This window comes from Bos javanicus, chromosome 4 (assembly GCF_032452875.1).
Source record: "Bos javanicus breed banteng chromosome 4, ARS-OSU_banteng_1.0, whole genome shotgun sequence".
NCBI lineage: Eukaryota > Metazoa > Chordata > Mammalia > Artiodactyla > Bovidae > Bos > Bos javanicus.
This window is the reverse complement of record NC_083871.1, coordinates 70,259,367-70,274,276: the sequence shown is the minus strand read 5'-3', so window position 1 is coordinate 70,274,276 and position 14,910 is coordinate 70,259,367. Positions and strand designations below refer to the sequence as shown.

Genomic DNA, 14,910 nt, shown 5'->3' with positions numbered 1-14,910 from the left:
TACCTGTCAAGATGGCTAAAATAAAAAAATAGCGATAATACCGTTAGAAACTGTGATAGGTATGTAGTGACATATCATCGTGGTATTAATTTTCATTTCCCTAATGGCTTCCTGGGTAGCTCAAATGATAAAGATTCTGCCTGCAATGCGGGAGACCTGGGTTTGATCCCTGGGTCGGGAAGATCCCCTGGAGAAGGGCATGGCAGCCCACTCCAAAATTCTTGCCTGGAGAATTCCATGGACAGAGGAGCCTGGTGGGCTACAGTCCATGGGGTCGCAAAGGGTTGGACACAACCGAGCGACTGACACACATGCACAATGGCTAACGACGCTGCACGTCTTTTCATGTGCTTCCTCACTGTCTGGGTGTCCTCCTTAGTGAAATGTCTCTTCATGTGCTTCTTCACTGGCTGTGTGTCCTCCTTAGTGAAATGTCTCTTCATGTGTTTTGCCCATTTTCTAGTTGAATTCTTTGTTTTTTTTTTTAAATGTTGGGTTTTGAGAATTCTTTATATATTCTAACTACAAGTCCTTTGAGGAACTAGTGATTTGCAGATATGTTCTTCCAGTCTGTAATTTGTCTTTGCAGCCTCTTTGCAGGAGGTAACAGAGCAAAGCCTTTTAATTTTGGTGAGGTGAATTTAGCTCTCTTTCCTTTTTTTTTTTTTAAAACATTTTAAAGGATTTATTTATTGTATTTTATTTTTTTGTCTGAAGTGTGTGACATGCAAGATCTTAGTTCCCTGACCAGGGATCAAACCTGTGCCCTCCTTCATTGGGAGTGTTGAATCTTAACCACTGGGCCACCAGGGAAGTCCTTAGCTCTCTTACCTTGTATGAATTATACTCTTGGTGTCAAATCTAAGAGCTTTTTGTCTAACTTTAGGTTGCAAAAATTTTCTCCTATATTTCTTTTCTAAAAGTTTTATTGTTCATTCAGTCACTAACTCATGTCCCACTCTTTGTGACCCCATCAACTGCAGCATGCCAGGCTTCTCTGTCCATCACTCTCTCCCTGAGTTTGCTCAAGCTCATGTCCATTAAGTCAGTGATGCCATCCAACCATCTCATTCTCTGTTGCCCCCTTCTCCTCTTGCCCTCAATCTTTCCCAGCATCAGGGTCTTTTCCAGTGAGTCAGCTCTTCGCATCAGGTGGCCAAAGTATTGGAGTTTCAGCTTCAGCATCAGTTCAGTTCAGTTCAGTTGCTCAGTCATGTCTGATTCTTTGCGACCCCATGGACTGCAGGCTTCCCTGTCCATCACCAACTCCCAGAGCTTGCTCAAACTCATGTCCATTGAGTCGGTGTTGCCAGCCAATCCATAAATATATACAAAGAAGTATATACTTCTTCATTTTTTTTCAACAGCATCTTATAATTTTCAGCATACAGAACCTATACATCCTTTGTTTTTGAATCTTCTAGGAAATCAATTGGTTAATTAATTTTCAAGCATTTCATGAGCACTTACTAATGGGTGCCAGTACTTTGCTTGGTGCTAGAAATATGAAAATAAAATATAAGGCCTTTGAGAGGCTGCTGCTGCTGCTGCTGCTAAGTCGCTTCAGTCGTATCTGACTCTGTGCGACCCCATAGATGGCAGCCCACCAGGCTCCGCCATCCCTGGGATTCTCCAGGTAAGAACACTGGAGTGGGCTGCCATTTCCTTCTCCAATGCATGAAAGTGAAAAGTGAACGTGAAGTCGCTCAGTCGTGTCTGACTCTTAGTGACCCCACGGACTGCAGCCTACCAGACTCCTCCGTCCATGGGATTTTCCAGGCAAGAGTACTGGCTAGTGGGACAGAATTTCAGGAGAGCATGCTGGTTGGACTGATGCTGTAGCTAATAGCAAAGAAAATAATTTTTTTCTACTCCAGAATAATGGACTTATGTGAAATTGAAAATACAGTGAAATTGGAGATTTATTATTTATTGCTTAAGAACCACCAGAGAGAATGTGTTTAAGGCACAGGCTTTGGAGCAAGGCAGACCAGAGTTTGAAACCTGGCTGAGCCTATTGGCCATTTGACTTTGAGCCAGTTGTTCAAGCTTTAGAAGCCAATTTTTTTTTTTTTTTTGTCTGTAAAATGGGATAATAATATTACTGACCTCTTAGGATTGTTGTAAAGATTAAAGGAAAACGTGTGTAAAACACCACAGTGCATGACCCATATGCATGCTTTGTTCAGTACAATGATTTTTACTGTTGATTTCATCTCATATAAGGACTAAGGGAAAAAAAACAAGGTAGATGGATACATGGATAAAGGTTGAACGTGGAATGGGGCTGGGAGAGGGAAGGGGGTACACTGAAACCAAGGTGTGATTATTATAAGACAACATAGGAATTAGATTTTCAAAGAGTGCAGCAGTCTTTCTTCAGAAGCCTGTTTTCACATGGAGAACAGTAGGGATCAGTAAGCTTAAATTTTTAATTCTACTCTGCCTGACTTCTTCCTTCATACTAGAAATAATCATTAGGCCCAAGAAGTCATTAAAGTGTTTAATAAGGTTATTAAATTGACTAACTGCTGCTGCAGAAGCAATTTTCATAGGAAATCCATATGATTCTATGTATGGAACTTGGAGCTGTCCTTTGTGGCTGACAGGCTGTCAACATTCCCTTGAAGGATGGTGGGCAGGATCATGAGGGATGCATCTAATTAAGGGATTATAGGTGAGCCTTGGCTTCCTGGGTGTGCTGTTCATAGCTGGAAGTATCGAGAAACTTCACTAATTCCTACTAATTGTGGAGTGGGGGAGGGGAGGCCCATCTGAATTATGGAATATTTTAAAATAAATGTACTTTTATTACTTTCAAGTACGTATTTTAACTCCAACTAGGCAAACAAATTGTCATCTGGTAGAAGTCTTAGGGGACTCCGGTTATTGGAGCTCTCAGGATGATTTTCAATTATTTCTATGTAAATAGGTGCTTCTGGAGTTGTTTAGGGTGCTCAAAAAACAGTTGATTCTCATAGATCTTAAACATTGCTCTTGTAGCCATGTGCTGTTAATTGGCACGCCCTTAGAGGAAGGGGTTTGTTAAATTAAGATAAACTTTAGACCAGCTGCTAAATAACTTATCATTAATTCATGGAGTCCAAGAACTCAAGTGGATGAGGTTTTTATTTCAGTTGAAGTTTGATCTCATCTTTATTTTCCCACCTGAAGACAATTCATTGATTCCTACAGGCATTCATTTATTCATTAAGTGATATTAATGGACTGCTTTGGATGTGCCAGGCACTCAAGTTATACTGCAAAGCCTAAGCTACCCTAAAGGAGCTTAGCATCTAGTGAAGGAGGGCTGCAGGTAAGTACAGTGCAACAAAGCACCGAGAAAAAGGATTCCCAAGGTCTGCCGGGAGGCAGTAGGGGCTTGAAGAGTTCAAATTAATCAGACTGGAGAAATCTGAGGATTTCCAGAGGAATTCCAGAAGGATTTCTAGAGACTGAGTTACGTTTTGAAAATGGATTTGAGTTAGCAAAAAATAAAAGAACCAGATGATGACAATAAAGGAAAAAGCAGAAAGCGGGATGAGGACAGCAGTCCAGGCAAGAGAACAGCGTGTTCAGAGGCGCGCAGGCGTGAAATGGCCTGTTATGTGACCCAAGCTTCGCCTTTGGAGATAAGTAGAGTGAGAATCATGAAAGGCTGTATTGTGCTAGCTACAGAGTTTGAACTTGATCTTGAAGGTCATGGGACAGGTTTTGTAGGATTTTCAGCAGGAAAATGACATCATCAGATGTGTGCTTTGGAACTGTTCTTGTTTTAGTATGGGGGATGAATTGGATACAGGCCCAGAGATCAATTAGTAGCACTTGCATTAACATTGGGCATGCTATCCGTCCTTGGGTCAGAGCACTCACAGAGGGAATAGAGTGGTGGGTGTATCAAAGGAGGGTGAAACTGCAGGACTTGGTCAGTGAGTCAAAGACAGAAGTCTGGGGACTCTGGATTTTTGGCTGGGGTTGCTGGGGATGAGATGAGGAGGAGGATGTGGGAAGGGTGTGGACTCTGTGCGCTAGTGGGATTTTCAAGTGAACCTTCTAGGCAGGAGGCTGGATATATGGGGGGATGCCTGAATGGAGATGGAGAGAGAATCATCAGTTCGTGCTGAGTGCTTGAAACCATATGTTTGGATGAGGTCACCCTGGAATGGTAACAGGATGTGAAGAACAGCAGCTTGGGATGGCTCTCAGGGCCACAGAGACGTGGAAGGGAATGAGAAGGAAGGAAGCTTACCATTTAGCACTTCAACCAAGTTAAAGATTTTCAGGACTGAGAAAGTATTTGGAGACTTAGCATCATAGTTAATTTTGAGTGTACATTTAAAGTGCATTGCTGTGTTCTTAGGAGATTTTTTTTTTCCCAGCATAGTTTTAGAATCTGTTTTCAACATATCCTTCCCTGCATAAAGATTAGATGTAATGAGTATTAATAAAGGTAGAATCTGAGAATTCTAACCCATTAAGATGAGGAAACTAGGTTCCTTACTGTAATTTGTCATTATGATATTCATTCCTTCTACAGATATTATGAGGGGCCTGCTCCGAGCGAGTCCTGTGAAATCTTTAGGTCTCTCTGCCTTTTACTGAAAAATTACAGTATTAAAGTATTTGCTACTAGGTTCTTAAATTAATAAATTTGTACTTTAAAAAGATAATTGGGTTAGCTTTTCTGAATTGCTTATTACCAAGGTCTATGGGCGGAGAAGGCAGTGCACCCCACTCCAGTACCCTTGCCTGGCAAATCTCATGGATGGAGGAGCCTGGTAGGCTGCAGTCCATGGGGTCTCTAGGAGTCGGACACGACGGAAGCGACTTAGCAGCAGCAGCAGCAGCAAGGCCTATGGGAAGACTTTCATGCTTTGGGTTTATAAGCACTTTCCTTTCTATATAATATTTGATTTCATGTAGCACAATAAAATTTTCCTGGTGCTTTCACAGGTATTTTATAATTTGATCCTCTTAATGAACAGCTGAGATAGGTTGGATAGGCATCATTCCTATTTTCCTGATGTAGAAACAGAGGCTCAGTGAATAAGCACATAATTTAGGAAGTAAGTGAACAAGAACTTACCCCTGGTATTGTGACCATAATTTCAGTGTTCTTTCCATGAAAAGGGACCTATTACTCAAAGTTTAGATGTTAGTAGTTGGGCAATAGCAAACAGATAGAGGGGAAAAGTCCTGATTTTTTTGAGAAATATTTGTCATTACTACCATCTTCAATTAATAATATGTTGAGTGGTCAAGGAGTCTGTGATGCTGTAGTAACTGTGTATTCTATAATTTTAGTTCAGAAACCCTTTTTTGACTGACAGGTTTGTAGAAAATTGACAAATGCATTTGTTTGTCTTTTCGTTTTTGTTTAACCTGGGTAAAGGCTCACTATTTCAGTAATGGGTGCATGTCTTCTGCTGTTAATATGGAACACTGAACTGTTGGAAATATTAAATTTCCCCTGTGGAATTTTCAAGAACTTCTGCTTCTCCAGTGGAAAAGTGGAGCTGCCAGCACCCTGTGAGGGAGTGTGGCTTACATGTGACTGGGTGACTAGGAGCCTCCTCCCTTAGTCCGGCTGAACGGGGGCAGGATAACCTTGTTAGCCCTTGTCAACATTCTGTCTTGCCCTGAGTGTGTGGGGACACTTTAGAGGGTTAGATGTGGTCTACCCTGGACTCTGGTCTTCTCTCCTATTCTTAACCTATTTGTCTCTGTCTTTATTGATTCACTGATGATTGATTCATTCCTTCTAAGAACTATGGGTGTGTAAAAAGCACTGCGGGAAAATGAGTTATGTACACACACTGGGTTAGGAGATGGAGGTGAAGTGTGTCCTGAGGGCACGGTGCCTGGGTTCTGTTTCATTTCTGCCCCTGGGCAGGATCTGCTTTACACTGAACCAGCCACACTTTATGTAAGAGGGGCTCTTATCAACAAATGTTTTTATAATCCTTCTTATAATTAAGAATGTGTGTTTAAGAAATAATGGCCAAAATGTTTAGAACATTGCTGTATTGTTGCCTTGTTTTTATTGTCTGTCTTCTAAACGACTTTAAAAATACATAATGAAAAGATTTCAAAATAAGTCTTTTTGGAGCATTAATTCATCACCTCTGTATGCATATTGAGGACAAGCAGTAGGGTAGAAATCTCCAATGCAAGAACAAAGTATTACTTTAGAAGGTGAGACTTATAGGTAGCAAAAGCTATTTAAGGGAATGTGGACTGCCTTTCTCCTTTTCTGTTAATTTTCTGTCTTGCAAACTCTCATTTTATTATCTGCATAACAGAATGGAGGTTCTTTGTCCAGAAAACTCCATAATATTTCTTCTCCTTCTGCTTTGGAGGATTGACAGCCTGCTTCTCAGATGTGCCAAAGCAAAGCAGTAGAAATGCCTACAATTTCAGTCCTGAAGTCTTTTTTTTTTTCCTTCAAAACAAAAGGTTAAAATATTTAAAGTGAAATTCAGTTAGCAAATTTATAATCACCAAATGAATAAATGATAATTTCAAAGATTATCATGCCAGACATAACAATTTTTTGTTGTACATGTTTTCATATTTTAAAATTAAGCTGATGTAGTGAAGAGCACTTTTTAAAAAAGTATTTTAAATTTTACCCTGTGTTTCTTGTTCTTATTATCTTTAAAAAGGAATAAAATTATCTACTCTGTATTTTTTAACTTCTCTTTTACCTATAACATGAGGTTGTTATGAAGAAGTAGTTTACCACATGGGAAAGTATATTTTAAAAATAGAAACATATGTCAAAAGCACCCATCTTTCTATTCATATTACTAAGTCAGTATTGCTTATTCTCAGGGCATCGGGGTGCACAGAAGTCATTTCCAACTCTCCTTGCTTGCTTTTCACATGACCTTTGTCACTCTTTCTTATTAGTGTTCTAGCAAGTAACTTATCAGGCAGGGCCTGTAGTTTTAATGCAGAGAAATGAAGGAAGTATGAAATGACATTTTTTAAAACTTGATAAAAATGTGAACCTATTTTTCATGATTAAAAATTGAAAATCAGTTTCAGAATACTCTGTTCTTATTGTCTTCATATAACCTGTAAAACCAAATCATGCCCAGCTCTGTTTTGCGTTATTGTAGAAATTCCATTTGTGGCAATAGTGTTTTTTGGACTTCCTGTGGTGCTTGATTCATTAACTTCTTGTTTTTTTAAGGGACTATAACCACATCGGTTAAAGCTCCTTTCAGTTTTGTTCTAGTACAGTCATTTCTCTCAGCCCTTCCGAGCCCTACTTGCAATTCTGAAACATATTTCTTTGTGATGCCCTTACAGGAATTTGTAAGTGTCTGGGTTCGAGATCCTAGGATTCAGAAGGAGGACTTCTGGCACTCTTATATCGACTATGAGATATGTATTCATGTAAGTATGCCATCAATAGTACATAGAAATCATAGTAATTTTTAGGTAGCATACATTTGATGGGTACTACGATATAAGTGAAATTTATAAAAATGTTTCTAATTCAAAGAACTGAATTTGAATGATTGCAACTAACGCTTGTCTCTTAAATGAAGTAATATGATGGTTCCTAAAGTTGAAAAATGGACTTATTTGAATTCCTCGTTGTACCTTTGTTAATATTAATATTTTAATGTTTATTGCCTTCATGTTGAAGATGTGAAACATCTAAAATTCACAAAGAGTTTTTATAGCTCATTAATGGTATTTCTTTATGATCTGTTATGGCATGTTTCTGCAGACTATATTACCTGATAAATCTTAAGTTCTGAGAGGATGTAGAGTTCTCTGGAAAAGAGATGTACAGTGTTTTATATGTAGAACAGAAAAGTGGGAAATGAATATGTGCAATTATTTTTGCCTTGGTCTCAATTCTGAGTAATTAAGAGAAGTAATTAACTAGAAATGACTTATTTTATTTGGAAACAATACTGTAGCATAATCTTTTGAGGAGTATTGTGTGTTGTGTGGCCTCCTATAATTATCTTGAATAAGGGTCAGCTATCTTTTTCTGTAAAGGGCCAGGTAGTAAAAATCTCTGGCTTTGTGGGCCGTACAGACTCTCAGAATCACTGAAAGCAGCCATAAACAATACATAAATGAATGAGTGTAATTGTGTTCCAATAAAAATTTATTTGTGAAGACAAGTGGCGTCTGGATTTGGCCCACAGGTGTATATGGTTTATTGGCCCTTGACCATGAAGATAGTCACTTCTTTTGTCTGATTTAGTCCAGACTTCTCTTGAGAGCATAGCAATGTGCTCAGATTTTATCTGTGACTGTGTAGTATTATACAAGTGAGATAAAATTTAGCCACTCTTTACTCTTCCCACTGTTAATAGCTAAATTATTATATTGGGCACCTCAATGCCACTAAACTTCTCTTTTTTCTCCTTTCTTCCCTTTTTCTTTCAAACTTCCTCAACTTAGAAAATAAAGTAAAAACTCAGAATACTTTTTTTTTGATGATGGTGTTGAAGGTGTTTATCAGGATATGCCTGTTTTGATTTTGTTTTGGTTTTACTCATAAGGTCACACTAGATATTCATTCTGTGTGGAAAATTATAACACGAATATATAAGACTGAGCATTTGAAAATGAAATGAAATTCTTTAGTTGCCTTCTGACTTCCTCTAAAAAATTTGTGGGTCAAATTTTGACATATTTATTGACACACTTTATAGTAGGTATGAAATGTAATTATCCTCAGGGAGTTAATGAAAGTATAGATCCTTCTTTTCTACATAAATAGCTTGATGTGAGTTCAGAAATGTGCGTTAAAAAATATTTCCATCCAGAAGTAATGGGTTCCACAAGTACTATTTGGTGGTGCTCAGCATTTTTCTGTGGTGGTAGTGGTTGGTGTTTCTCTGAGATGCTAATAAATTGACAGTAAATACATGTTCTTGGCTTGGTAGATAGCAGAAACCAGCAACTAGATTTAGAGGAACTTAATAAATTAGTGATCTCAGTGTAGCCTGATCCTGAAGAGGCTTCCACCTGTTGTACGATTAGGAATGGGTGGGGATCCTGGATAGTTGTAGTTGGCCTCGCTTAGACACTGCACCCACAGACCCATAGAGCTTTGCGGGTAGAGGAGCTGGTGTTTAACCCATTTAAATTAGCCTCAAGGGAAATAATACCAGACAACTCTGAAGTCGTAGCATTTACCTGGAATTTTAAACTAATGGATGGTCGAGGTGAGTAGCCCTTCATGTATTCTCTCCTGAGCTTGTCCTGCAAATGAAGGTCTTATTGATAGACCCTTGTCTGGTGTGGGCACCACATGGATCTCCAGTTATTCCATCCACAGTGGTTCTAAGCAGAGAAATGAAGGGAGCTGACCTGGACTCCGTCTATGCGCGAGGCTCAGGAGGCTCTGCAGTGACCTGGTCCTCTCTGGGGAGAGAACACTGACAGGGCGCCCACCCAGGCCTTGCTGGGGCACAAACTCTGATGTAAACGGCCTGCCAACTGAGCCCCCAAGGGTCACATTAGAGGGAGGCCCTGGTGTGCTTTGAAATCCACACACACAATGTTATTATTGTGCCACAAACTCTTATCTAGCGCATTTTGCTGCCAGATTGTCCACAATGAGATTTAGGCCAATAACTACTTTTTGGACAAATTTCTTAACCTCTCTGCATCCTGAGATTCTTTGAATTTTATAAAGTTCAGGAATATGTGCTATACATCTCATGGGGACAGTTAGGAACTAATGCCTGCTATGACTGACACTTCCCAGAGAAAACAGCCTTTGGGTGCATATTAAGCAGGTTGATGACGGTTTTTGAAATAATACCAATCTCTGGGGCAAAAAAAATTTCTCATTTGGCAGTATAAAGATTATGAAATAGAATGTTGAAATTAATAGGCAGAATAGAGATCTTCTTACAAAACCAATAGACATAAGCCAGTCTCTTGTTTTTCACAAAGGAGAAACGGCCTTGGATAAAACCCATAGGAGAAGCATCGAGGTTTTGCTTCAGGTAGGGACTCTGAGGGTGGCTTTTCCTAAATCTGCCTTAAGGTAACAGAAAGTACCAGTTACACCTAGTAACTAATGATGATATTAAGAGATAACATTTGCCATTGCATATTGTCAATCCTGACAATGGCCCTGGGAAACAGGGATGTGCTATTTCAACCCCATTTTCCCATCCGAGGAACTGGAGTTCAAGTCACTTGCCTTGTAGCAGAGCCAGTACTGGACTTTGGGTTCTCCACACACATACTTGTCCTGTGCACCACACGCCTCTTTCACTCAATCACACTCTCTTACACGCCTAGTAGAGAAGGGGAATGCTGATCTCTTGTTTAAAGGTGATTTCAGGATCCCAGGTGATTTGTGTGGTCTGTGGCGATGGCCGTATCAAGGACTTGGCCTTCTGCAATGTCATGTTGAGGACCATGAGAAGGTGTCTCTAATCCCCAAAGACTTCTCCGTGGGTGGATGGATGGGGTAAATGCAGTGGATGACCCTGAGCTTTTACTCATCATTTATGCTTCAGGATTTTGTCTAATGTTTACGATTTGTCTCTGAAAGGAGTGCTATAGATGAGCAGGAAGCTACATCAGGACTCAGGGAAAGGCAGGTTCATGCCTTGCCCCAGGATGTCACTGCTCATTAATGTCACCCCAGCTGTCTTCATAGATGCTATGTTGGTGGGTTATATGCAAGATTTGAGTCTGGCATAAATGCAAATCTATTTTTGATTTTTAAAATCCTACTTTAAGTGAATATTGGGGCATGTAGAGTGTTAAGGATACAAGAAAAGCACATTTTCCTCAAGTGAGGCTTATGTTTTTTGTTTTCTTTAAACAGACCAATAGCATGTGTTTTACAATGAAAACATCCTGTGTGAGAAGAAGGTACAGAGAATTTGTGTGGCTGAGGCAGAGACTCCAAAGTAATGCATTACTGGTGTAAGTGATTTAAAGAGTGTATTGAGACTTTATTATTATATTCAATATTTAAAAATTTGACCTACCACTATATATAAAATAAGCAACAATGAATAGCACAGGAAACTGTATTCAATATCTTGTAATAACTTATGGGTAACAATCTGAAAAACAATGGAAAACACCTGAAATTAATTTAATATTGTAAACAATATACATGAATTAAAAAATTGACATGTATTGATATATATGAAGGCTTTTGTAGGCTTTCTTCTCAATTGCAATATATAGCTTTATTTTTTTGACTGTTGCCTCTGAATTCAAAATTTACCACTTGAATTATACTAATTTATATGAGTATTGATCATGAAAGTCCTCAAAAATGTTTAAAAATATTTTTTCTTTAAGTTAACTGATTTTTTCATACCCTTATTGTATAATGTAACTATAAAATATGTGTATAATTATATAATAGTTGTGTGATAATTATCATGCATGATTTGCTTTCATTTTGAGGGATTTCTGTAACTAAATTGCCTTGATTTGATGATTAAAAAAAATTTTTTTTTTCTTTCTCATAAGACAACTGCCAGAACTTCCATCTAAAAACCTATTTTTCAACATGAACAATCGCCAGCATGTAGATCAGCGCCGTCAGGGTTTGGAGGATTTCCTCAGAAAGTAAGTGTGCAGAACCTCTGGTGGCCAGATGGGAGATGCGAGCACAGCACTCTGTAAGAATTGAGGGTCCTGTGATCAAGCCGGAGAGAATGTTCCTGTTTCTAAAATGCTGATAATCTGCTTTGGAGGGATGCTCAGTAATTCATTTCCTATATTGTTAGCCATTCAGTCGTGTCTGACTCTTTGCGATCCCATGGACTTTAGCCACCAGTCTTCTCTGTCCAAGGGATTCTCCAGGCAAGAATACTGAAGTGGATTGCCATTCTCTTCTCCAGGGTATCTTCTCAACCTACGGATTGAACCTGGGTCTCCTGCATTGTAGGCAGATTGTAGGCAGAGTCTGAACCACCAGGGAAGCTAGTTTAACCCCTGCCTCCATCCTTACATGTCTTTCTTTTCTCTGTGTCTCAGATTTACTTTCCTTTCTCTCAAAAGAACATCAATCATTGGATTTAGAGCCCACCCTAAATCCAGGATCATCTGTCTTGAGATCCTTAATTTAATTACACCTGCTAAAATCTTATTTCCAAAGGTCATGATCATAGGTTACTGGGATTTAAGAAGAACATCTCTCTCAAGGAGACACAATTCAGTTCTCTACAGTAACTTTCAGGTATTGGCCAATAGAAGCCAATACTAATCCTCCTCAGAACTATAAATCCATTTGTGCTGCACTGTGCTCAGTCATTTCCTATATTAGAGCACCATCTTGTGGCTCACCTCACACAGTGCATATTCAGGACCAAACCTTCCAGAAAGAAAACAATGAACTAATTGAATCAGATAATAAATATATACTCCCTTAAGCTATAAAGCAGAGCCAAATTGCTTGGGAGTTTAGCTGACAAGAGTAAAATTTGCCAGGAAACAAATGTTCCTTATTAAAAGCACTTCTTAGAAACTCTGTATTTACAACGTTTAGGATCGACATACCAACATCAGCTCTACAGTGGGCTGCTAACAGTGTTCTGAGCTCCTCTAAGTGAATAACTTGTTGCTACTCTTTGGAGGGAATGTTTATAAGGGAGTATTTATTGGTGTTTGAATAGTCTTAGTGGGTTATTAGGGCTTCCCAGGTGGCGCTAGTGATAAAGAACCTGCCTTCCAATGCAGGAGATGTAAGAGACATGGGTTTAATTCCTGTGTCAGGAAGATCTGCTGGACAAGGGAATGGCTACCCACTCCAGTATTCTTGCCTGGAGAAGCCCATGGACAGAAAAGCCTGGCAGGTACAATCCATGGCGCTGTAAAGAGTTGGACACAACTGATTGTCTTAGCACACATGGACACAGAGGGTTATTAACTCTGGAACACTTGGTTATGGTTGGTGCTGCAGTGAAAGTGACTTGAATTCACACTGCTATGATTCCTCTTTTTTTAATTTCTACTCTGTAATACTGGAATATTCATCCCATGGGATAACACACTAATCTGCACACAGACTCTGAGGCCAGACTGCCTGGGTTCAAATCCTGCTTCTGCTACTTTAGCTGGGAATTTAGGCAAGCCTTTTACCTCCTCTGCGCTTGTGTTTGCCCACCTGTAAAATGGGGTAATAATAGTATCTACTTCATAAGGCTGTCAAGAGGATTAAATCAGTTAATAAATGTAAAGCACTCACAACAGACTGAAGTGTAATGTGTGATAGCCAAGTATCAGCCACTATTTTAATGCACTTAGACATGAAATAGCTTTGAGCTAATTTTTCTATCTTCCTATTTATAGATAAGGGAATAAGCTGAGTCCTATGACTACTAGTTAGTGCAGGGCCCAGTCTCTTGAACTCTTTTTCTACTAGCTTCAGGATCTGAAACCATCTTGAATGTTCTACTCGGCACCTTCGAGCTAGCCTGAAATAATATACTGCCCTCTGGCTCTCTCTCTCTCTATGGCTCACTCATCAAAGGCTTGGGTATTAAGTATCCACATGAATATTAATATTTATTTCTACTAGATTGGTATCATGCTTTTCCTTTGAAGGGGTCATAGAGACATACAGAAACAGCCAAGGTTATAAATTGAGGGAGGGCTGGAAAAGAAAAAGGTGGAGGCGGGAAATGGAGGAATAAAAATGTCAAGAGAACAGAAGAATCTAACTGAGCCAAGTCCTCAGAAATCCTCACAGTGGTGTTCTGTGGCGTTTCCTAGGCATGACAGAACAAAGACCTGCTCAAGTTTTTCCTGCCCTTTCCTTTTGGGGATAGCTCCAATTTTAATTGTCTATATGAGACCCAGGTGGCTGATGGCCCCTCCCTAAAGACCTGATCCCCACAGACAAGTTTGCAGAGTGGCCTGTCACTCCAGATGCTGCTGGGGGAAACTGCAGACCGGCCATCACCAGTGAGTCCCAGACAGGGCTAGTCATATCCTGCAGTCTCCGTAAGCATTTGGGGAGCTGCGTGTTTTCTGTAGAAAAGTGTCCTTATTTGAGATCAAAGGACACCATGTGTCTCTCTGCTTATGTTGCTTGTTAAGCTCAAGGACTGTGTTTTTTTGACCAGGAATTACTTCATTGTTTTGAACATGACCTTTCCTTGCACAATTGGGCAACCAAATTCCTGCCAGTGTGAGAGTCAGCAGGCTGTTGAGGGGCTGTGCGTAGCTACTCTAGGTTACTCTTGCATGCTGTGTTTGGCAGTTTGCTGGTTGAATTTCACGCAGAGGTCATAATGGAAAGTGTCTTGGGTCAGGAGCTGGAGGGATTGGGTTCCAGGTCTCCTGTGAATCTTGGCTCCTGGTTGTTTTCTGGCTCTGAAACCTCAGAAAAGTCATTCATTCCTGTGAGCCTTGGTTTGCTGGAAAGTGCGATAATGTAATACACGCACCACCGGCCTCACGGGTAGTTGTGTCATTCAAAGGAAGGTTGGGAAAGGACTCAGTGAGCCAATATATGAAGTGACTGCTTTTGACCAGGCTGGGTACTGAAGATATAGGACTGCATAAGACAGACACATATCCTTGTCCTCTTGAAGCTTCCATTCTAGCAGGGAGGCAACTGCATACTTATCAGGGATGTCTTGATTCATTAAAGTTGAATCTTGATGTCATCCAGAAGTCAAATCATGGAGCAGACACCATTGTGATGTTATTTGTCCCGTTATGGTCTGTGAACATTAGTCTCCAAGAGATGAATTTCACATAAAAAGTGAAAGCTGGTGCTTCTATGTAGTCTGCTCCTGAAGGAAACAAGGAGTCTTAATACCACACTTTGGGTTTAGTCCTCACTTAAAGGCCTTGAATGCTGTGGCCCCTGCTGTCCTCCCCACCGTCTTTTCTGTGCCCCTCAAATCTGATACATAGTCCTGTTCTTTGTCCAGTGTG

General features: G+C 39.9%; 1 protein-coding gene across 6 annotated transcripts in view; it reads left to right on the top strand.

The window, feature by feature from the left end:
* SNX10 (sorting nexin 10) overlaps nt 1-14,910 on the top strand; it is a 67,862-nt gene that overhangs the window by 45,901 nt on the left and 7,051 nt on the right. For 5 of the 6 annotated variants that reach the window (XM_061414303.1, XM_061414308.1, XM_061414305.1 and 2 more), the window contains 3 exons: nt 7,318-7,404; nt 10,829-10,929; nt 11,491-11,589. In XM_061414303.1, coding sequence (XP_061270287.1) covers nt 7,318-7,404; nt 10,829-10,929; nt 11,491-11,589 — 287 coding nt within the window. Of the gene's footprint in view, nt 1-2,658; nt 2,678-7,317; nt 7,405-10,828; nt 10,930-11,490; nt 11,590-14,910 lie in introns of those variants that run through there. The other variant, XM_061414309.1, reaches the window with a different exon arrangement.